General features: G+C 37.7%; 1 protein-coding gene across 2 annotated transcripts; it reads right to left on the reverse strand.

Moving 5' to 3' along the window:
- Positions 1–167: 167 nt before the first annotated feature.
- On the reverse strand, positions 168–24,599 carry LOC140148321 (uncharacterized). 2 transcript variants are annotated; one of them, XM_072170230.1, is made up of 13 exons: positions 24,475–24,599; positions 21,463–21,593; positions 20,149–20,247; positions 19,049–19,193; positions 17,777–17,809; positions 16,872–17,052; positions 16,308–16,490; positions 14,718–14,848; positions 12,507–12,660; positions 11,648–11,766; positions 9,783–9,899; positions 8,299–8,370; positions 5,116–5,186 (listed from the first exon to the last, which is right to left on the reverse strand). In XM_072170230.1, exons 2-9 carry the CDS (start codon positions 21,513–21,515, stop codon positions 12,652–12,654), a joined length of 834 nt encoding a protein of 277 aa, XP_072026331.1. In that variant the 5' UTR covers positions 21,516–21,593; positions 24,475–24,599; the 3' UTR covers positions 5,116–5,186; positions 8,299–8,370; positions 9,783–9,899; positions 11,648–11,766; positions 12,507–12,651. The 2 variants fall into 2 exon arrangements, with proteins under 2 accessions (XP_072026330.1, XP_072026331.1); XM_072170229.1 differs by lacking the exons at positions 14,718–14,848; positions 16,308–16,490; positions 16,872–17,052; ... (3 more) ...; positions 21,463–21,593; positions 24,475–24,599 and adding exons at positions 168–674; positions 1,084–1,223; positions 2,426–3,977 and having other exon boundaries at positions 5,055–5,186; positions 12,507–12,654.
- Between the last annotated feature and the right edge of the window lie 361 nt (positions 24,600–24,960).

Genomic DNA, 24,960 nt, shown 5'->3' on the forward strand with positions numbered 1-24,960 from the left:
GATGTACACAAATGTTCACAGGGCAGCTATTGCAGTTTAAACACTTCTGGCACTGAGCAGTCGATATGCACTTAAACCCAGTCTTCTCTGGCAGAGAAGAATGGCACTTGCTCACATTTTGAGAGTGTGCATAGCGTAAACACGGAAGTGGGGTTCTGATTGGCACTCGCATCAATCAAGAGCAAAAGACTGCTGAACTTATCTGGAAGCTAGTGTAAATCTCCACATATGCTACCATAATGGATACTGGGTTTCTCTACCGTAAGTCAGTTTGACCAAAATTGTAATAGGCAGGTGGTCTGTTAGCACCCTTGACACAAGCGATTAGCATAGAGTACAGAACGTCTGTGTGAAGTCGGGTGTGAAGTACGCTACAGGTTGTTCCAGGATATGCAATGACAGAGTTAATTTTGGTCAAACTGACTTCTGGTATTCAGGATCCACATATTAAATGAGTTGAATATAGTGTCCAACACATGGAAAGGTCTCAGCAGAAACAAACTATGTTTGTTCTAAACATCACCTATCTCAAAACAAACATGATTTTCCAGGGTAGAAAAATAACCCAACTGTTCCCTACATCATGACCATGATGCATAGGTGTTGAAGGCTGACCCTGCTAGCATCCGTGCGGTGTTTGCTGATGGAAGCTCGTCTGATATGGGTACGAAATGCTGTAGAAGAAACAAGGAAGATAAGTATGCAAGGTATATTAGAAAATATCATCATGATTAGTGTACATGTACATTGATAATTTACAGACTTGTAGGGGAAACACAATGGTCCATGCCCAAATTTGAGATTTCTTGACACATATCCACACTAAGAAGTTTTCTTTCACTTGAAATGGATAAAAAAGAACTTTTTAATATTTCCTCCCAATTGTTTAAAAACAATTATTTCACTCTTAACTCTAAAAAGTCACATGGCTCAAGACACCCGAAAGATGAATGATGAATCAGGAATGCAAAATATTGTGATTACGCGTACGATTCTGTTACCTGGCGCAAACCTATGTGTATGTCCAACACAGTCAGCATTGCCATCCAGATTTTCAAATTATTTTGGATACATCTTCCTTACCATATCATCTCCTTCCATAAGTACTTTGGCTACAGGATTATGATTCCTGTCCAACACTGGCTTTGGTAAAAACTTGCTTTGCAGCCTGCAAGTGTAGAGGGCGCATTCCTCGTCAAGGAGTGTATCGTGAAAAAGCTGACCTGCAAATCAAGAGCACACAAAGAAGAGTAATAAAATCAAATTATAACGGTTCACAATAAATGTTCATCTATTGTTCCCAAAAGTGCGGACTTATAAGTTTATCTTGTTGCCAATGTGTAATTACAGGCCATCTACATCATGCAGTGATGTGTTAACAGTAATATTACACTAGCTTTCAGAAAAGTACGGCAGTCATTTGCTCCGACTGTGCACACCCCTCAAAATGGAAACAAGTGCCGTTCTTCTCTACCAGAGACTGTAGGTAAGGGGGCCACTGCAAAGGCAAGCAGGCGCATTTCATTTATGAAATTGTGTAATGACATAATAAAATACATGTCGTAATTGACTTTTTGAACTAAGTATCACAGCTTCACACATGTATGCGCCAAGTACGTTTACAATGTTTGGTACAGAATATCCAAGTCCTAAACTCTTATATACCAGCTAATACCTAACATCCAGACACTAGATCCCCGTCTCGGATTAAATGGTCTTTATAAAGATGTCATAGCTTAGCAGTCGAGACCCCAAGATCAAATATTGTCAGCGATCATTTGTTCAATTAACAGCCTGCATCATAATAAATAAATAATAAATAAATTTTGGATTTATAAAGCGCCTTTCTCCAGATCTTAGGGGACTCAAAGCGCTGTAATTTCGCTGCAATGGTGAATCATCACAATCAACTAGGTTGCTGCCGAACGGGGCACACCTATCCGCATTAAGATTGTAACATCCACCAATTATCTGTGCAGTTCCCCAAATTCCATTGGGTGAAGGAAGTTTTTGATAACCAAACAACTAATCGCCGATTTTTGCAATACAAGAGGAAACCAGAGATCCCGGAGAAAACCTGCGAGAGCGAGCATGGAATCGGGATAAACCAAGTGCACACGAGTCCTTGGGCTGCGCCGGGGCTTGAACCCGGGACCTCAGTGGTGCAAAGCGAGGGAACTACCGCTGCGCTAACTCACCCTCCCAGAAATCATCAGAAATACCCTTCCCTATACATGGGTCAGTGTCAAAAAAGAGGTTAACAGCTCTTGGTGCCCATAGTTTCTACTAGACATTAATTACCGCTGTATACCTTTGTCATAAAAACATACCAAAACACAAAACAAACAAAAATCCTGATTTGAAAAACAGGCGGTTCTCGAACCAAGAGTTTCGGTGAAATTAATTTATGCAAAATTAGACTCACCTGCAACATTCTTGTTCCACTGTCCTTTCAGTCTCATCCCTGGTGTCAAAAGGTCAATGCTCTGTTCATTGCCCTGTAATCCTTGACTCACACTCGGGTAACTCGTAGATACAGATGCAGCATGATTAGTTGTCCCCATGTTACCATTAACTCCTGGAACGCTTGACATGTGACTGACGCTAGGTGTATCTTCAACCCCGTCAAAGTCCAATTTCAATTTCGGTTCCAAAGATGCAGTGGATAAATTATATTCATTCGAAAAGTCCTGCGATTCATTATTTCCAGTTTGTAGAGTTGCTATTTGAGGTACCGGCGACACAAGCCGACCCTTGACCCCCGACTGTAGCGTAGAATTTCTCATTGCCATAGGGGTTTGGATCGGGATCGGAATGTCCATTATGGGGCGTTGTGTGGACTGAACTGCAGGTGTGTACTGTTTCATGACTTTATGTTTGAAGTGGTGTTCTGGTTTCACTGGAAGTGGAGTCTGGATAACCGCCGACTTTGGCTGTATCGTAGATTTGATCACCGGCTGGACTGGGCTACCACACGCAAACGCTGATGTCAAAGGACCGGAAGGCAAAGCACTTACAACAGTGTGACTAGTGTCCTTTCTGACAAGATTTGCCGGCATACCGTACACAGTTGACAAACCACCCTGCACCGTGCTAGTCTGCAATGTACTTGAAGACCCTGATGTCCAAGACGGCAGAGATGAAGCTTGGAGCTGACTTTCATATCTTCTGCTGAAACCATCAGTTGCAGACGATATGGTACCATTAATACCACCATATTGCAACATTGCATTCTGATGGGCTGATCTGGAATTCATCACTTGACCAGTGTGTGGCAAACTTGTAGCAGGTTGAACCATTTTACGACTACTGTCAGTAAAGCCGAGCTGACTCACAATGGTAGGAGTTATTAGTTTCTGATTTTCAGCAATCAGATTTGATCCCGACTCAGACATACTTTGTGCAAGGTTGTGAGACACATGGAAAGAGTTGTAGCCAATGCCACTGGAGGAATTGACGAGCGGTCTTTGCATAGGTCCCGAAGTCATGATGGTTTGTCTTGGTATACTGCTTGTTTGAGGAGGTTGGATATTTTGCTGCAGTACATCCATGTTGTATGATGGTGCATCGTACCGGGAAGCACCAGGTAGGGTAGTTTGATAAAGTTCAGGACGTGTTGGAGGATTGGCTATTCTTGAGGACACTGGATAGCTTTGTGATACAGTCTGTGAGGAATAGAAACTTTGTTCAACTTGACCAAAATTTGGTACTTGAAGAGGATTCTGTCCCAAATTTGAAACATTTTGTGGCATAGTTCTCATGGTCTGCATAGGTTGTTGTACGGGAGCAGGCTGTCCAATATATTGTGGCTGGGATGCGACAAGACTGGGCTGAGGAGTGGGTATTGACTGTGGATATTGTGGAAAATAAGCGGGATCTTCCGTAGGTACACTGGTTTGGGTACGACTCTTAGCATCCTCTGCCATTTGAAGTCTTTCAATCTCTCTCTGTAATTGGAGTTCTACTGCTTCCATTTCCTAAAGCAAAGGAATAAAAAAAGCCAAAATAATTATGACTATTTTATTTTACGCGTACGGAAAACTATATACTTTGTTGTAACTCGAGTGAAATTTTTGTACAATTCAAAACAATTACATTCAGGTGCGTTTAATGACATGTTTAGGATGACGTCATCAACCGAGCTCCAGTATGTATGCACAAGTAACCTCCTCTGCAGTCTGTATTTATCTCAGACAGAACATGTTCATTTGAATGCATCCTGTGCGCCCCACAAGTGTATGACGTCGTAATGCACGCATGACCAATCTATATAAGTAACCAGCCACACAACAGTGACGTTGCATTCAGTTCTGATAAATGTTGCGTGCTGTAAACAAAAACACTGCAACCAACCACACCGGCGACAGCGTGTTCGATGAACCTGTACACCAATCACGTACCACATTGCCTTTACCTGGCAGGGATGCAAGTGGGTAATTGCTAAATTTCTTGAAAATTAGCAATTTCAAACATTTATTTTGTCCAGGGAATAGGCTAGGGGGTATCACCCCCTACCTATAAAATGTTTTCATTCTTATGATGAAATATCATCATCCAGTTCCAGAAATGTTAAAATATAAAAAGGTAAAATTTCCGAAATCTGGGAAAACTTGCATCCCTGTTGTACTTGATTCAATAAATTGATGTGATAGAACACCCATTCAAATTGCCCGAAATTGCCATGGATAGTATTTGCTGTACCCGCAAGGAACACAGGAAGAGCACTTCAATATTTTTGCCGTCAACATCACAATGACGAAATATAAGTAAGCTTATATCTGTTGTAAATGCACAGCATATTACATGGGTGTAATATTGTTAACGAGTCAATCTTGTCTGGGTATAATCACAACAAAAGGTCGTTAAATTATCTGCAACTTTCCGTTTTATTAATCATATGAAACATTGTTAAAGAAGACATCTGAGAGGGCCGAATCAGACCGGCTGGGTCACGTCAGCGGATATCAACCCTAATACACCCAATAACAATGAAGATGACACCACCGACTACCAACAACAACATTACCGCTGAATAAACTAACTGCTATACAAACCTCCACTTTGTGTCTGTTAACAGACGTGTCCTCCTCTATTCTCTTCAGTTGTTCGTGTCGTTTCTGTGTCATACTGTATGGTGCAGCATACTGGACATCCTCATCTGGAAACAGCGCTGTGGCCAATTCATCCTATAGAGAGCACACACAAACATGATGTAAACACATGGTGCTTTAAGTTAGGGAAAGCATTGGTTACAGACAGCCTGTCACCTGGTGATGATGCTAGTCTGTGTCCAAATCTCTAGGAAAGTTTTATTGTACACAAAAACTGAAAATTTGCATGGATTGGATAAAAATAAAAGATCAAATAATTTGCTGGGGCAATTATAAAATACCTCAGGCACTCACAATCCCAGTTGCTAGGCAATCAATTTTATCATGTGGGGCAATTAATGGCAACATAAAACCAAATTTCAATATGCCTTTTACAACGAAGATAAACCCAATTGATTTTATTTCAAAATTTATCTAGCAAGTGCCCTGTGCCCATGGTCAGCCCTCAAATTAGGAATTTGAAAGGGTAGCTAGTCCAAGGCAACTTAGAAAGGGTAGGCAATAACATGCTTTTCTATAGCTTTAAAACAGCCTGGAATTTATGGCACCAAGGGCAAGGCAACAACATAGGGTACCCATGGAAAATTGCTCTGGTGCCTTCAGTAAATTTGCATGGAAAATGGCTCTGGTGCCTTTGGTAAATTCGCATGGAAAATCCCTCTGGTGCTTTCGGTAAATCTGAGGGCTTCCCATGGTGTTTATCAATTCATGTCTTATTTTGTAAGAAAAATTTGTAACTGGCTGTGCAGATTGTCAAAACTATGCTTGTGCATTAGTTTTTCTGATCTTTAGCTGCCATCCATTTTATGTAGTTGATAAATCCTCAAACAAGCCTGAAATTAACTTTTTCCTGAGTATTTGTGTACATGGAGCATTAAAGACTGTGCAAAGATAGGGACTATTATTTTGCAAAGGCACATAAAACAAATAATCAAGAGGATTGGAAACAGGCAAAGTCACTCAGAAATAAAGTCAACAATAAGAGGTTTTATCTGAAAAAAGTTATTGTAATGATGCTATTATTAATAATATGCATGATAGTAAGAACTTATGGAAAACAATCAAGAAAATTATACCAAATAAGTCTTCAAGTGTACCAACTTCAATTTCCAATAAGGGCACATGTGTATCAAATGATAAAGCGATTGCCAATGAATTCAATGAGTACTTTACATCTATTGGTAATCAACTTGGCAAAAAATTTAATGAGTATGATAATATCAAATGTCCATGTAATAATGTGTGTTCTGGACAATATTGTAAAGTAAATAAGTTTAAATTTAATGAAATTACACCTGAATTTGTTTGTAATCATATTAGTAATATGCAAAATAACAAATCACCAGGATTGGATCAGTTTAATGTCAGGTTGTTGAAATTGGCTGGACCCTTCATTTCAAATAGTCTAGCTCATATCTGCAACCTGTCATTGAGTGGATCTACTTTTCCTGATGAATGGAAAAAAGCCAAGGTGACACCAATATTTAAGTCAGGTGATAAAACAGATGTAGGGAACTTTAGGCCCATTTCAGTATTGTCAATTCTATCTAAAATTATGGAAAGGGCTGTGCATGATCAATTGTATGTATTTAACTAATGCAAGCCTACTGTCTAATGCTCAATCAGGTTTTCGTGCAAATCATTCCACTTCCACCACACTACTTGATGTTCAAGATTTCATTCTAAATAATATGGATGATGGATATGCTACAGGTGTAATATTTCTTGATTTAAAGAAAGCGTTTGATACAGTGAGCCATGAAATTCTTATTAACAAACTTCAGAAGTATGGCATAGAGAACAGTGAACTTTTATGGTTTAAATCGTATTTGAGTAACAGATCGCAGACTGTTAGTGTAAACTCAACACTTTCTGATTTTCAATCTGTCAACATAGGAATTCCTCAAGGCTCTATACTAGGCCCATTATTATTCATAATTTTTGTCAATTGCCTGCCTGATGTTGTTGGTTGTAATTGTAAAACTGTTATGTATGCTGATGACACATCATTAATGTGCAAAGCTAAGACTGTTTCTGATCTTCAAATGCAATTAGAGTCATGTCTAAGTAAAGTAGCTGATTGGTTCAAAGCTAACAAACTCACTTTAAATGTTGACAAAACTAAATTTATGATATTTGGCACAAAACATAAGCTTGAAAGGTTCAGTGAAATTCAACTTATCTATAATAGTAACATTATTGAAAGAGTTGATGAATTTAAGTATCTAGGTGTAAAATTTGACTGTAACTTGTCCTGGTCAGCTCATGTTGATTATATGTGTAAGAATGTTTCAAAAAGAACTGGTATTATAAGGCGTGTAAAACACTTTCTTCCATTCCATACCACTGTAATGTTATCAAATGCCCTTGTTCTTCCTCACCTTGACTATGGAAGCACAGTTTGGTCAAATTTTTCAATTGAATTTCATAACAAATTACAGGTTCTTCATAATAATTTGGCCAGATCAATACTTTCTGCAGATATTAGAACACCAATAAATGAATTGATGGAAACACTTCAGTGGCTTAAACTAGATAATAGATGGCATAATCAATTATTATTGCTCATTTTTAAATGCTTAAGGAACTTAAGTCCATCATACTTATCTTCTCAATTTAACTTTGTACATGATATCCATACCCACCAAACTAGAAATCATAGTACAAATACATTGATTGTGCCAAAATTTAAATCAAATTCAGGGCTACGTACATTTCATGTGAGAGCAGCCTATGCATGGAATAATTTATCTCCGGTAGTTAGAGCAGAGTTGGAGAATATTTCAATAGGCCAATTCAAATCAAAAATTTACCAAGCTCCTGTTTGAAAAGTTTATCCTTGAGTATATTGTAATTTTCATTCAATTTCATTATTATCACATAACTTTTTTGTTGTATTTCTAGTAACTTGATACCTTTCTTTTTTTCTTCTTTTTTTTAATGTGTACATCTTGTGTAAATTTTAATTATGTCTGTATATATTATAATGTACTTTGTATGAGGGCCTGCTTGGAAAGCAGTGCTTGTCACTGAAGCTGTTTTACCCTCAATAAAGAAAGATTTCTATCTATCTATCTAAAGGTAAAGCCAAAAACACCCAAAATGAGGAAGGAAAAAAATAATGTTGATGGCACAACTGTCACACCAAACCCGATTGAAATTGTAAACAAAATGAGTATGGACCTACCTTGGTTACAGGAACTGCCTGATCAGGAGGTGAATTCAGAATCTCAGCCCAGCAAACAGTGCCACTTACACCCTGTGAAAATAACCAAGGCATCAAGGGTCATTTCCTATCTTCAAATGTTTGGGGGGGGGGGGTTGGCAAAGCCCAAGATTGTTGGTATTTGGCATGCATTTTGGAAAAATGAATCTACAGGAATATGGACTTTGCGGTTGGGGTGCTATTTATATCTATTCATAAGTCTACATACTTATATTACATTCAAATTTAACAAAAAGACATGTAACAAGTGTTGAAATATGTGGGTGGGACTAGGAGAATTTTGGCATGTCTTTGGGTAAAGGAATATTATATAGGAATACAACTGCAGATCCAGGACGGTCAAAATATGGGCGGAGGAGCTGTCATCAGGACCAAAAATTGTCAAAAGTGGGCTGATTTTGCAATATTTGCAACAAAAAAAACCCCTGGGTCTGCTACTAGAATGAATATGTTGTCTTTGTGACATAATTAATGGGATATTGCAAAGATAAGGAGCACCACCCCACCTGAAAACGTCAACATCTAAATTCTAAGCATAATCTTAAAACCGTTTGAGTTGTAACCACAGATGAATTACAAACAATCCAAGTATTAGCATCACCTGATAATGAGGGCTGATCGCTCCGTGAAGTGCGAGAGACGAAACTGCTAGCACATGTCGCATATTTTTATGGTCTTTTCTTTATTCTTAAGGGAACTGGAATGAGCGTTTGAAGCGTTTCGACAGTATTTTTTGTGGGACATGAGAGCACATCAGACCTATCGAATTGCATTCTGAATACTGAAGAATGTCTTTCTGATATCAAATAATTTTCATTTTATGAAAATCACGATATAATACAAATTTTATGACAAATTAATAAAATTTGATATTTTTCACATTTTTGAGATATAGCAGTCCTGGAAGTAAAGTTTATAAATTTAATGATATATTCTTAAAGTGTACGTAGCTGGAAGGAAAAGCCGACGATCAATTGAAAATTTTGACATTTCATATTGAAGATATGGATTTTTTCCCAAAAGGACCTAATTTTTTTTTGGTGTTTTAGGAAAAAATCCATAGCTTCAATACTGAAAAGGTCAAAATTTTCAATTGATCGTCGGCTTTTCATCCCACCTACATACACTTCAAATATAAATCATCAGATTTATAAAGTTTACTTCGAGTACTGTTAAATATCAAAAATATCAATTTTGAATGATTTGCCATAAAATGTGTATACATTGCAAATTTCAAAAAATCAAAATTATTTGATATCAGAAGGACATTCTTCAGTATTCAGAATGCAATTCGATAGGTCCGATGTGCTCTAATGTCCCACAATAAATACTGTCCAAACGTTCATACCCCAGCCCTTAAGATACACACAATCGAACAAGCAGGTGGACTTGTGACTGTTTGTGATTTGTCTGTGGTAGTAACCCTTGTGCAAATTTTAACTTACATGGTTGTTGCCATTTGGTTTCCTTAGTGCAGACCGTGGCTGGTTTGAAACACGCAAAGCTGGGGAACAACTCTGCTCCTGAGCCCTGTGAATATTTGGGTTTAAAACCCTTGATGCCTAGAAATGCATGAAGAATAATAAGGACATAATTATGATGATATTAATACAAATTAGGTTAGGAATAGTTAGCATTTATTTGGATGCGTTGCTTATTTTTTGTTTGACTACTTCAATGCAAAATATAGAGTACAGCAGTTAGTGCAAGTCATAAATTCCTGCACGTTGTGCAATCAGGATTGTCACCAAAAATTCAGGTCAAGTTATTTGGACTAATTTTTAGCTTGATTCAACTCAAGTCAAGTCACTTGAGTCACTGTACAAATTCAATGGGGTTGAGTCACCAAATATCACTCGAGTAGGTCGTCTCATTTCACCTGGAGTCACAAGTCATGACTCGTTACAACTCTGTATGCAATCAGGTAGGCCACCCACAAGCTGTGCTATATTCTGTGTATGATGCACCATTCTTTCTATAAAGGAAGCACACCACCATTACGCTTCCCAATAAAATACAAAAAAGACTCTTGGAAATCACTTCTAATTCTAATTAATTCTCTGCAAAAGATAGAGCAATGAGACTGCGCATGGTCATGGGATGATCCTTTACGCTTTAATATATTTTCTTTTGAACATGGATCGGACAATATCAGTTTTTTGCAATTGACATTTTTACCACATCCCATGATTTCTAAGCTGTTGAAAACTCATTTGGATTTTACATCGATACATGATTTGCGCAATTAATCCGCCAGAAAAGATTTAAAATCATTTTTTCAGCTCATAATTCCATCAAAACCATCCCCGGTTTAATATAGCATCAAAGAAACATATCTCAAGACTCATATTGGCTGACAAATTAAAAACAAATAAGCTCAATTTCTAAATTTTACAGGGACTATTTATGGGTTGCACTTTTTGACCGTGGAATCTTATGGTGGTGTCAGGGTTCGAATTCGGCTGTATCGCAAAGCAGTTTGCTCCACATTTTGAAGTAACTGCTACCCAATTTTGCATTTGTATAGCACTTTTTATAGTGCTTTAGTATATGGAAGTATCCTGATTATGATGAATTAGACAAAAACTGCTACGCAAATTTTTTTAACGAATTCGAACCCTGGGTGGTGTACCCCATGTAAAGTATCAAAGAGTGTCAGACAGGAGTGGTGTCCACAAGTGCTACGTGTTTATATGCTGTATCATCTCACTATTGTTTTTGACAGTTTAGCATGTTACTGGCCAATATTATCATTCAGCATTCCATTCATCTTCACTGATTTTGCTTGATCAAGTCAGACAAAGAATATACACCAGATCTGATCCAATCAAGCTAAAGTTGACAATAATGAAAACTGAGATATAAGCAAAAAGTAAGGAGAAAAAACAGTAAAATAGACATATATAAGTATTCAAGAGACCTGAGGACTCTACATCAGTAAGTGTAGGTACTGAGTATGTTAGTAATGCTAATAACTCAATTTTCAAAATTTCCGACTTTGGCCTGAGTGGATCAGATTGGGTCATACACATATGTGACCCCTCGGCACAACTGAGCCCTGAAGTCGCCAATCATCATTTTTGAGATATTCAACCAAAATATTCTGCTTGAAATTAGCTTTAAAATGATGTATATCATGTCTATAGTACTTGACATTTAAGTAGTGAAAAATCAATAAAACAGTCAATAAATCCTTTGTTTCCTATTGTTTATTGTTAAGTTCGATGGAGCATATCTCAATAGGTGGCACTGGCGACATCCGGGCTCAGTTGTGCCGAGGGGTCACATATGTTCTTGCCGGGACACTTACTGTGCCAGGAGTTTTTGGACGTGTGATGCCACGTCCTGGTGTGCGCCTTCCGCTAGCTGCTGCATTGTTAAATAACGCAGCTCTGTGTAGCTGGTTTGACTGGCTGTGATGTGGAGAAGCTGAAAAGGAAAATGTAACATGTTACATGAGAGAATTTATGGGGCACGATACATGATAACTATAAGAGACCTTTAGTTTATGACATATTGTTGTTTGTTGTTGTTGTAAAAACAGGATTTTTTCTTCCCTTCATTAAATTATGGCCTTCATTCCTCATTGGGCTATTCCAGTTGAAATCCATACACCCCTATGGAAGACATGACTTTAATCTCCCACAGAGAGAGTATGAATTTCAAATGGGGTAACATGAACAGGTTACTCGATTTGAATTCTACACCCCCTGTGTGAGAGGTAAGTTCATGTCTTCCATGGGGGTGTATGGAGTTCGACTGGAATACCCCATTATGTCATCAAATCTTATTCTAACGGCTGACTGACAAAAGTAGTCATGGACATTCTTTCCATAGACGTACAATTAAACTGAATGTGAAATTCACACATGGCGCGTAAAACACACCCCCTGTGTGAGAGGTAAGAGAAAATATGTTGGGAATAACATGCCAGAATAAAGCTGTATAATCCCTTGACACTACACGAATACAGGCTTACATTTAGAATACAGGGCAGGATTCTTGTCTAAAGAATTTGCTGGGTACCAGTACTAGGTTGCATTCACTTGTGGTTGTGATAATTATGACAAAAACAGGGCTGCCAAGAGCTGGCGAGACATGTCGATGATGGGCCTCATTTTGTTATGAAATGTATAACCACCAGGCCTACATACATAGGTTACACTAACCTGCTAGTTTCTTGGGTAATGTCTGCGACAGTGCAAACTCTCTAATTTTCACAACAGTTGGAGATAAAGCGCCACCGATGGTCTGCCTGGCAAAATCTTCATACACCTTGGTGATATCCCTGTCCCCTTTTGCCTGGTAGTAAACCTAATTCCTCTGCAAAAGTTAATAAAAGACACTCATTTTTACAATTAATGAATAACTTCTGTTTTAGAGGGATGTGACCACAAAATTAGAAAAGGAGAAACAGGACTTGACCGCCATCTTGATACAGGCATGGAGCAAAAATTGGGGGTTTCCCTCAAAATACGCTCGAGGCAATCATTGTCATGCAAGCGCAACATGAATAATGGGCGCATTTGAGAGACGCACTTCATGCGATCTGCATGCTATTGCAGAGACGCTTCAGATGAGATGCAGAATTGTTTTCATTAGTAAGTCTCCAAATACCCCCAATATTCTCCCCATGGCGGTATAGGGAGTCCGGGTTCTCCTTCTCCAATTCTGTGGATGTGACTCTCTCGACAGCCTCACCCCACATTTTTCTTCATCAAACCTAAGATTTTGGTATCAGATGAAAGTTCATATTTGTCTAATTACCCCAAGTAAAATTTAACACCCAAGATAAGTTTTGTTTAGATGGTGTGAACAAAAAACTGTTGTGGTAAAACTGGTAACCACAAATTTGGAAACAGATTAAAATGATAGGCCTCAATGTAAGACAGAAAACACAACATGAAAAGATTGGACCATGCCCCTTTAAAATTTACCTTGTAAAGTGTTTTAAAAGGTTTCCTGTACCCAATTTGCATTTCATTTTGGTGTGATTTAAAATACCAAAATGAAGTTAAATTGTCTCATAAAAAGCGACTAAAATATTGTTTTGATTTGCTCAATTTAGTTGTAGATGTGTGTTCTTACCTTTTGAAGCTAGAATTGGAATTATATATGAAACATTTAAACATTACATGGCAAGAAAAAACAAATGACTTTACACTATCAGTTGATTTCAATCCAAAGGTCCGACAATTGCTGATACATCAATGATCCGATCATTTAATTGCCAACTTACCTGAGGAACAGATTACAAACCAAACAATCCATTAAACCATCATAAAACCTATAGTATTAGACCCATCATTAAGCATCAACCACTATAACCAACAACCCAAGACTTACTTCACAATCCATTTCGCACCAATGCAACCACCCACACACACCAAACCAAATTCAGCATCGAAGTGGTTACGTAATTCTCTTGGTTACCGGATCACGCTATTTTTATATCCTTCGAGTACCATATACTTTGTGTGGTGATTGTTTCGATCGTAGTTCATTACTCTGGCGCGTGATCCCGTTGGCATAGTAACATTACGTAACTTCGATACTGAATTCCCTGCACATGTATGCCCACCCTAACCAGTGCTTTGAGTTGCAGTACCTCAATAATAAGAACCACATACAAATATGAATGAATGAAGTCACCAGATATGACAAGAGCCACAAAGAATGACAAGTCAATAACAAAGTCCTTTTATTAGGCATGCAAATTGCTATTCATGAGACAGCTGTTAGTTTCACTTTCAGCTTTGTCTGAGTACTCTTGATGTTCACTGAAGCGTGAAAACCTTGCCACTGCATGAGGTGCCACTATATAGTGCATCTGTGAGATTCTTACCTACAACCATACTCCTGAACCATAACTAGATATAAACCTCCAAGGGCAGCTATTCAAAATTAAAATTGAGAATTACCATATTCGTCCGAGTATAGTCCCACCCATTTTTTATGTGAAAATTTTTCAAAATAGCTGGCACTATAGGGCAGACATAACACAACAGATTCAGTTGCTGTTATTTGCATTGTATTTTTTATGCAATTATTGCCATTTCACATAACAATGTCCAAGTTTCTTATATTAATCTTACGTATGTCCTAATTTAGATTGGAATCATTTTCTTTTCAAACTATAGATGCATCTGTCTGGTGACATACTACAAAATGAATTAGTAACCACCCACATCAGCCTACACTGGCTATCCAGACTTTTTTTAGTATGAGCTTGGAACGGTCCATGGATTTCCCATGGATTAGCATGTGTCCCTCATGGACCAACCTGGGTAAACAAACAAACAAATAAACAAACAAACAAACAAATAAATGAGTTTCCTTCTCAGATTTATGTTGTCTAAACTAACATCATATGAACTTACCTGAAATGTCCTAGCCTGCATTGATGCTATGGTCTGTCTTGTCATACCATTGTGGTCCCTTGCAGGCTGTAATCCAACATTATTCAAGATGGTTGCCAAGGCAGAAGCATCGGTTTCAAACTCTAAATCATCTGCATAACATTTAACACAAAAGAACGTTCAAATTAATTTCAAATTGCTATATCCCTTGTCCAAAGTAAATGAGCAGGTTTTGCCGCAGTTGGAATAAACAAGTGGTTTAACTGCGGTTGGCAAAAACAGTTTTTGCCGACAAAAATGGCAAAAACTAAAAAAGTGATTTATAGTTCCAATTTTTTCATCTCAAAACAAATGATTCAGTTACAAAAATAAAATTTCCGAGTGTAAGGCCAGATTTTGTATTTATAAGTTACATATTAAGAAATTAAAGGCATGCATTTTCATTGCTCAAGTGCATTTAACCCAAATGTAGCATATAAATGTTTTCATTTTAAGGACTTGATGAGACAAAACATATGTTGAATGATTCATTAAAAGTTGTGGGCTACTGTTTATGAGCTTTCTGTTTTTCCATTTTTGCCGGTTTACCACTTTGCCGGCAAAAACCGAAGTTTTTCAATTTTGAAAATAAGGTGACTGTGGGTTTTATCCTTGCAGATAAACATACGGTTTTGCCAGTAAAATGTCTGGCTTAATTGCTAGCTATAAAATCAGTACAAAATCTCAATTTCACCGAAAAGTGAGACGCAAGATTTTGTCATTAAAGCGATGAAATGTGTGTAAATAATACAGTGCTTAGATGCCACCTTTTTACCGGCTCTCAAAGTTCAAAGTAAAATGCAGTATCTGGTGGTAATGGACCATTCCGTTTAAAATCCACACTACCCCTGTGGAAGATTTTGGAAATATCTTACACAGGGGGAGTACAAATTTCAAATGGAATTAACACATCAGGCAGCTCCATTTGAATTTCATACACACTCTGAGAGAGATTCAACCTGAATCTTCCACAGAGGGAGGATTTTGGAAGATTTTGGAAATATCTTCCACATGGGGAGTATGAATTTCAAATGGAATTAGCACATCAGGCAGCTCCATTTGAATTTCATACAAACTCTGAGAGAGATTCAACCTGAATCATCCACATAGGGAGGATGAGTTTAAAATGGAGCTGCCTAATGTGCTAATTCCATTTGAAATTCCTACTCCCCTTGTAGAAGATATTTCCAAAATCTTCCACAGGGGTAGTGTGGATTTTAAATGGAATAGCCCAATTACCAAAGCATATACTGCATTTGTACTTTGGCAGACAGCTAATTAGGCCTAAAAAAAATTGTTTGATTGGCGTAACATAAATTTTTTTTTTTTTAGGGTAGGTAGGTCGGGATTCTTTTTTTTTTTTTTACTTTTTAAGCTGTAAATATCGTTTGATAAAGGCTTTGGAACTTTTTTTCTTCCTTTTTTTAAAAATGTATTTATTTTTTTAAATCTTATTTTTGTTTTGCAAAAAAAGAAAGAAAAGTTAGGGTCGGGCCTAATTTTAGGGTAGGTCGGGTTACGCCAATCAAACAATTTTTTTTTAGGCCTTACTATCTCTACAAGATGTCATACCTAGCTGCTGCTCATCTACAAGTGATTTTTTCCTGGATTTATTCCTCTGTGCCGAAAATCCCATTGCCTGTCTGGGCGTCTTTGCCGCTGACAACGATTTATTATACGCATTGCTATGGGTAGGCAAGGCTCCCAGGGTCTGTCTGTGCTCCACTGCTCTGGTGTTGTTTGATCTACCGCCACCTGTGTTGAGGGAATAAAACGAGATACTTAAAACAATCATGTTATAAACGATGATTTTTCTAGTTATTTCTACAAAGTTGTAGCTCTGAATTTTGAGGAAAAGAAAGGCATTGTCACTTGAGAATTGTTATTCGTTTCTCTTATGAAAGTAACTTCCTACTGTTTGGGAGGTGATTTCATCAATTGGCACATTAAATCCATATTGCAAGTTCTATTCCAGTTAAAATCCATACACCCCTTATGGAAGACATGACCTTAATCTTCCGCACAGGGAGTGTGCATACCAAATGGGGTTTCCTTCTTTTTAAAATACATGCCCTGCAGCAATGAAAGTAGCGAAAAAAGTTGGTACTAATTATTCAAAGAGATAATCTTCCTTACCCATAGTGGCCACAGTTGATCTGCCAGTAATGGCATCATTACTGAGCCCTCTATCATCCAAGATACTCTGCAATGCATCTTGGTCTACCTGAAACTCATCTTCGGTATCGGTATGGTCATCGCCGCTGTAGTACGCACCCTTGAAGTGTGTTCCTGGTCGAGTCAAATCAAATTCATGTGCCTGGAAAGTAGGTGAAGAAACCATCAAATTAGAAATGTCCCATTTATAGCTAGTGGCTGGCGAAAACATTTGAAACTGATCAACTTTAATCTGTACTTCATATGGTTGGCTCCAAAGTGTCACATGTGACCAAGAACATTATTCAGAGCGCGTCCACTAAAATCTACTGAGTACAAGCCCCCCCCCCAGAAAATATTTTTGTTTGTTCTTTTTATGCTGAATAATTGAAAAAATGAAAAAAATATATTTACAGCCTCAAAACCTTTTTCAGAAAATCTGGATAATTTATATCTCTAATTGGACCTTACCTAAGTTTGTCATGTGCATGTCACATTGCCTTTTTGTCTAATTTTTTTATATTTCTGGGTACGAGTAAATCAAAATTGTTGTTGAAAATTATTACTTTAACTCACTTACAATGAAACTGTACTCTGATCGCATGTAAAGTTATGATAATACCCTATCAAACAATCTTGGAACATTTAGTTGGCACACCTTGACAATACATTGAAATGCTTCATTGCTGCTCTGTTCAGTGAATTTAGTTAAGTATAACTATGTTTGAATTTCTCATTTCCCCTCAATAAAAGTTGGGGCTTTAGTCGCACAGTGCCTACTTGGTGATCTGCTGAAAGCAAATAACATTAAGCCCCTCCCTGGCTGTCAAGTACCATCAACAGCGCTTATCATTTCTCAGACAAAAATAATCTAAATATTTACCTACCCGTGTACATGGCTTCTTGGTTACTGCTTTGCCCTGAAAAATGTAATAAACACAACATCAGTTATGTTTTCCTGGTCTATAATATTATTATACAACTTATTAATATCATTCACACTGTAATCACACAGTATTCTATGGGACATTTTAGCTCTTGTATAAGGGATTGAAATACTGTCAAGCATGAAATTAAATTTTTGTGGGGCCAAAGGCGGCAAATTTGAAACTCAGATAAAGGCAAAAATATGGAGTAAAAAACAATAAAATAAATAAGAAAATGCACATCACAAAACCTCATAACTTTATAACCAACTATACTAGACCTTTGGTGTTTTCAGTATATTGTTGCCTAATGTTACTGCAAGGTAATAATTATAGTAACTCAATTTTCAAAAATGCCTCCTTTGGCCCCCATGGAGCAGATCATGTGACATTTCTCAAATTTTGATTCACAAAATTTTCATGCACACATATTTTTACTTCCCATATAGGCCTTTATTGTAAAGAAATGCGCACATTCATGAAAATGTCACACCGAGTAAACACCTCGGTTCTTTTCAAAACGTGAAATTGTAATGCCGCAAAAATATCATCATGCTTAACTGTCCTGAAACTCATCAGATAGGGCATGAGGGGTCAAGGTCCATCCTCCTTTTTAAATGATATTGCTTCTGCTTGGACAGTCAAATGGACAGATGACTAACCATTCATCTACCCAATAAGCAACACAATGCCTTAATTATATATTTTTTCCCAGGGTACGTCATATTTAATAAATACTGTAAAAGTGGAAATTTTGAACTGTTTCCATTGTTTTTAAATTTGCAATTCTAAGTTTGCTTAAATTGACCTATACACAAAAAGGAATATATCATGCCTTGTTATTTTCACGGTAGCAGCTTGAAGCGCGAAAATAAATGTAGTGCAAAAAATGTCCACTTTTATAGTAGCCAACCACAGAGGAGTAAGATAAGACAGAGCGCGTACCACCAGTCAAAGTCCCCGTGTATTGTATGGTACCAGCTCGCATATTCATGAGGGCCGATTGTTCGATCGTGCTGTGTCAAACAATCACGCCAGCACTGCGTGCCTTCGCGTATACGCGTTGCGTGCTTTCGCGATTACGCGATAGACCATGAAAATACGCGGTAATTGCGTAGCAGTCTTGCCTGTCGCATTTCATGGAACAATCGGCCCTCATTATCGGATGAGGCGGAGACTTTGACTGGTGGTACGCGCTCTGTCTTATCTTACTCCTCTGTCTAGCCAACTCACCTGCTGGAACTTCTTCTGCCAGTTCTTGTGCAGCTTCTCAAAGTTTGGCACACCTCTCACCCTGGTATTTGATGTCTTTGTCCCAGATGAGCCACCTGATGATGATACGGGTGGTTTTCTACTGCTGCTGTTTACCGGTAGTTTGCTATGTAATCAATAAAAACTGAATGTCAGGGCTACTATTTCATTTCACATTGCAATCTGGTGACTGGATTACTCAACCAATCAATTTCTGGCAATTTGAACGCATCTACTCAACCATGTTCAAATACGTTACGTCAAGTTCAAACAAATGTGGTATGTGATTGGTGTGAACAATCGTACACCACAGTGTCATCTGCTTATCGAACATGGTGTTGCAAGTGTGTGATTTGTTGCACTCAGGCTGTGTTTTTGTTTGTAAACCTCATATGATGTCTATGAAAATTTCCGATTAGCTGCTGAAAAGGTGTACTTACAAAATAATTAGGGCAAAATTTACACAATTTTGGCAAAAATTATGTACAAAAATTTTGTACATCACTTCCTCCTGGAAATATTAAACTACAGTTTGTCCACTTTGAAGTACGAAGTAAAGGATGCAGTAAATTATAGTTTCGATGCGCTGTAATGTCAAAAGGAATTGACACATGTCCGTAACTGCTAGTCGCACACAAATGCATGAGTGTCTTAATACGCCACGAAACATACGCTTACGCAAAATGAGTCTACCCTACTTCGTACTTCAAAGTAGACAATCTGTAGTTACTGTAAAAGTCAATATTTTCCCGATTTTGAAGATTTTGTCAATTTTGATATTGATATTGATTCAATAGATTCGCGAAAATAAAAACCTCACGAAAATTTCTACTTTTACAGTACAAGTTATACAGGCTGTATCAAAATGATCAGTTTCTAGTGATTTTGTTCAAGACTGCCAAATCAAAATGTAACATGATCTACCTAGTTTATGGATAAATGTTGTATATGGTCATAAAACTAACTATTGTGGTCATTTTTATGATCCAATGTTACATTCAGAAGAAGCAGGCTTTTCAATAAACTTTATTTACTGATGGGTACCAATCATTTTGATGCACTCTGTATGATTTATAACAAACCTTTTCCTTGTTGGAATGCGTGAATTTGACACGCCTCTTTTGCCGACATTCTCCTTGTTGGCCACTGATGCTTGCTTAGTCTTTGGAAGTGGTCTGGACCTGCAAAGATAAACCGATTACAAAAAAATATGACTAATATATCCTGATTACATGGGATCGTAACATATTCACAATATTTTTGCCGTGAATATTGTTAGATGATTTTATTTTGCTTTTTATAATTTTTTCCAAGTTGTGGAATGGAATGACATGTCGTATACCAAATTCTGCACAAAAATGCAAGTTTAAGGGGGGACTACACCCCTCGATAAATTTGTGTCTATTTTTGCATTTTTCTCAAAACTAATAACATACTGGTAACAAAAGTTACGTATATCATAGGGGCAAGGAATCCAATTACTACACTGGAATTTCAGTGACCCAAGACAAGCGGTCCGTTATTTATGATAAGAAATGAGGTACCGCTAGGATGTACCTCATTTCCTATCATATACTGAACCGCTTGTCTTGAGTCACTGAAATTTCAGTGTAGTACGGTAATTGGATTCCTTGCCCCAATAATATACATACCTTTTGTTACCAGTGTGTTATCATTTTTTGAGAAAAATGCAAAAATAGACACAAATTTACCACAGGGGTGTAGTACCCCCTTAACAAAATCATATATGATTGATTATTGAGTTTTATAGTACTGGGTTATACAACCATGATGTGTCAGATTCCTTAGGACTCAAGCTTTTGATGCTTATTTTCAAGCTTATTTTGACACCTTTTTTACTGAAATCGGCCAAAAAATGAGAAGGTGCCAGCCAAAAAACTTTTTCAACCAGGGGGGGTCAGGGGTCTGAAAATTGTCATTTTGCATCAAAAAATTTATTCTATGCCTTAGGCCTATTCTATTGATATTGGTGTTGTATGTTATTGGTGCCAAAGAATCCATTTTTGAAAGTTGCATACGATTCAGGGCATCCGTATTCTTGGAAACTACAGTTTTATGTCAAAATTAGGGTATGCAGGCGCTTTGCTCTTAGCATGTGCACGCTCTTTCAACTGTAAAATTTAGTGGACATCGTAACTGTGAAGATAATCATAAGTGGCACCTGATCAAGAAATGTTTTGGCCGATTTCAGTAAAAAAGGTGTCAAAATGCTCAGGAGATCAAACTGCATCAAATAAGCTTGAGCCCTAAGGAATCTGACACATCACCCCTTTTTTTACCCCTCTATAACTGACCCCTATTTTAAATGTTAATAAAAAACATATCTTGAGGCCTGGTCTTATGTACTACCGGTACTGCCTTTTGGCCAGACTTACCTGAGATTATAGGAAGACGACGCATGAATCCTGGCTTCTCCTGATGTTGGCATGTCTATGATCTATCCTTGGAATTCAGGTCAAATTACAAAACCAACAATAATCTATTCACAACGAAAAGTTTGGGCAGTCTGGTAAGAAATGGTTGAAAGAAAAATGACAGTGAATCAGTGATAATAGATACTCTGGGATTGGTCTCTTTTTATCTGGCGGAACAATGTTTAACCTTGATGTGAAAGTTGAATTTGAAAAATTCGTAATTTTAACAAATATTATAGCTGCCTTGGGTGGTCTTAAAGAAAAGATCGCAGCAATAATATGCCAAACATCGTTTAAGGGGGTACTACACCCCTGCCCAATTTTGTGCCTATTTTTGGATTTTTCTCAAAAATTATAGCGCATTGGTAACAAGTAAGATATGTATATTATAGGGGCAAGGACTACAACTACTGCACTGGGAATTTTATTTTAGCACAGACAACAGTTGTGGAGTTACAGTCAAAAATGAGGGAAAACCAATATTTGATCAATAAATCAATAACTAATTGCCTTGTGATGCCGACTTTTCAGTGCAGTAGTTGTAGTCCTTGCCCCTATATATCTTACTTGTCACCAATGTGCTCTAATTTTTGAGAAAAATGCAAAAATATGCACACAATTGGCAGAAAGTTAAAAATGCAAGTTTCATTATTTGCGCAGCAATAATATGCCAAACATTGTTTTTAAGTCAGAAAGTTAAAAACGCAAGTTTCATTATTTGCGCACTTTAACATTTTAAGTTAACAATAGAAAAAAATAATAATAGAGTATTAAAATATTCCCTGGAAAAGACAAATTTCCTGACTTTCCAGGTTTTTCAATTGCACATTTTAGCATGACCCATACAAACCCTGTGAAAGGCCGTGTACAAACCAACAGGGATTTCGCGAGGCCTGGTGTCCCCTTTCACAGATCTGAGAAATGGGTAAACTTGCAATAGCTCAGTGCAATGGATGGAACAAATTATGTGAAAGAAATGCAAGTTGGTTTACATCATGCATGTTCATGATCATGTTTGTGAACATATTACCTTTTATTTCTTCAAAGCTTTATTTTGTTCCAAAATCCATGTTTTAATTACAATTTTTGACATTTTAGAGCTGAATGCAAAACCGATGAATGCAAAACACTTTAGCATAGCAAGAGCGCTTGATGTACGCTCGTTTTGACAATGATTTACGCTTTCGTATCAAGCATTTTCAGCCTTCAGGGCCTCAGATTCGATGAGAATCACTGAATCGATTCTCGTAATGATTCTCGTATTAATTGTTGCGAGAATCAATTTTTTTCATTTCATGCAGTAAAACTTTTAAAAAGTGAAGGCAGCGACTCAGATCAGATGGTTTTTGATTCCCGCAAACTGACACAAAATCTAGGCCCTGATTTTCAAGCGCATTTGACAGCTTTTTACTTTGTCCTTTGTGACACGATTCTGCAATCTGCATTCATACATACTCACGAATCACGATATATAACGACGCTTCTGATTGGATTTGCGCTCGCTTTTGCGGGTCATAAATACCGCTTATGACCAGTACGCGGGCATAAACAAGCTGCGCCACGCAGCGTTGGAACCCAATTAACACGATCCACGATTTGCTAGTGTTGCGTACGCGCATCGCATGTCACCGCGCCCATCTCACGCTGGAGCGCAAAAAGATGACGCGTATCACGCGTTGACTCCGGCCGTTGACCTCATGAGCCGAGCTGCTTCCTGCAAGTAGGCCTACTCAACTCATGAAGGAAAACGGTATGGAAATGTTATTTAAACTAAACCCTTATTATTTTCATCTGTATTGAATTGCTAAGAATGTTGGGTATGTAGAGGAGCAGGGTTCATTCATAGGATTTTAGGCATGATCGCTGTTTATGCCCTCGGCTCACGCCTCGCGCATAAACAGCGATCATGCCCTCAATCCTATGAATGAACCCCTAATTTATAAAAGAATTTCTCGAAATATGTGGGATGTATTTTACTCTGTTACTCATTCATTTCACAAATTCTTTCATGCTTTGTCACTTTCCACTCATCATTCTGATCATCTTTTTATGTGACAGAAGTGGACTCCCTGGACCGTGCATTTTCCATGGACTCACCCTTGTGTACTTAACGGAATAATCTAAAAAAAGCAAAACATAATTTACAGAATCGGCGCAACTTGAATGCTTGCTCATGAGCTGCAGCTACATCAGACAGGGTCTAATTCTGCATAAAACCGGGCAACGTTATTTCTATAGATCTGCTGCGCATTCAAATTGCATTGTATTGCATCGTAATTTCATTTGTGTCTATGCTAATTATGTTTACACAACATGAACTCACGTGTTTTCAAGCAAATTCGCCGATAATAGGTGATCAAAAGCGATCGGAATGTTACAAAAGTACAGATCGCATTCAGCTTACTTCATATGAGATGATCTTTGGAAAAATACGGCATAATTTGTCTTGGTGTTTGCGGAATGCCATGCAGTAAAATATTAATACGCTATGCGGCAATTCATGATTGACAACTAACAATCGGCGTGTCCTTCGTATCCTCCACTGTCAATTTCTTATCCACTCACTAATCCTCACAAAAGCTTTGTGTTGATTACGTAATGTGTGGAGGCATATTGCAATAAGTACAATGAAATAATGAGTAGGGCGGGCTCCGAGGCGGGTTTCTTCTTCATCTTACGTAACAGTATTGTTCTCCAAAAAAACCCGGAAGCTTGTCGTTTGGAGCTCTAGCTGAAATACAGCAAGATAATGTAAGATAGTAAATGTAAACCTGTATTTTAGGTAGAGTATCTCGAGCTAAGCTACATGCACACATGGCAATGTAAATCAGCGTGTACTTTTTTTATACACAACATACATACATTTCGTGACACGGGCAAAACTTCCCGATCACATAATTCATTTCAGCTAACTTAGATTACAATATCAAATACATTTATATAATACTATAAGTATAATAAACTCTACTGTACCTTTTACGATTGATCAAAAGCGTCCTTAAAGTAAATTTTGGGGGCTTTTTTCGCCGACATTTACACACATTAAATGTCCCGGCCGTTGATCGTAGCGTACACAGTCACAGATAATAACAACTTCAGCCAATCACAGCCATCGTTATAAAACCGACGCCAGTGCATTTGTTTTGTTCTCGCGTGTTACGAACTTCGGCGAGAATTCATGATGGGAGTGGAGTTTCCCAAAGTTTACAATCACAGAATTGATATAATAAAACTTTTCAAAAATTAAAGTACCGGTAGAAAAGCTTAAAAATAGCCCCTAAATTTTTTGCAAAGTTGTCCAAAATTGCATTATGTTGCCTAAACATTTTGCAAAGTTGCATTAAGTTGCCAAAACATTTTACAAAGTTGCGGAAAGTTGCATTAAGTTTCCTAAACATTTTGTAAAGTTGCGCAAAGCTAGCTGCCCATAGTTTATGCAAAGTTACCCAAAGTTGTGTA

The sequence above is a fragment of the Amphiura filiformis genome, chromosome 3 (genome assembly GCF_039555335.1).
Source record: "Amphiura filiformis chromosome 3, Afil_fr2py, whole genome shotgun sequence".
Taxonomy (NCBI): Eukaryota; Metazoa; Echinodermata; class Ophiuroidea; order Amphilepidida; family Amphiuridae; genus Amphiura; species Amphiura filiformis.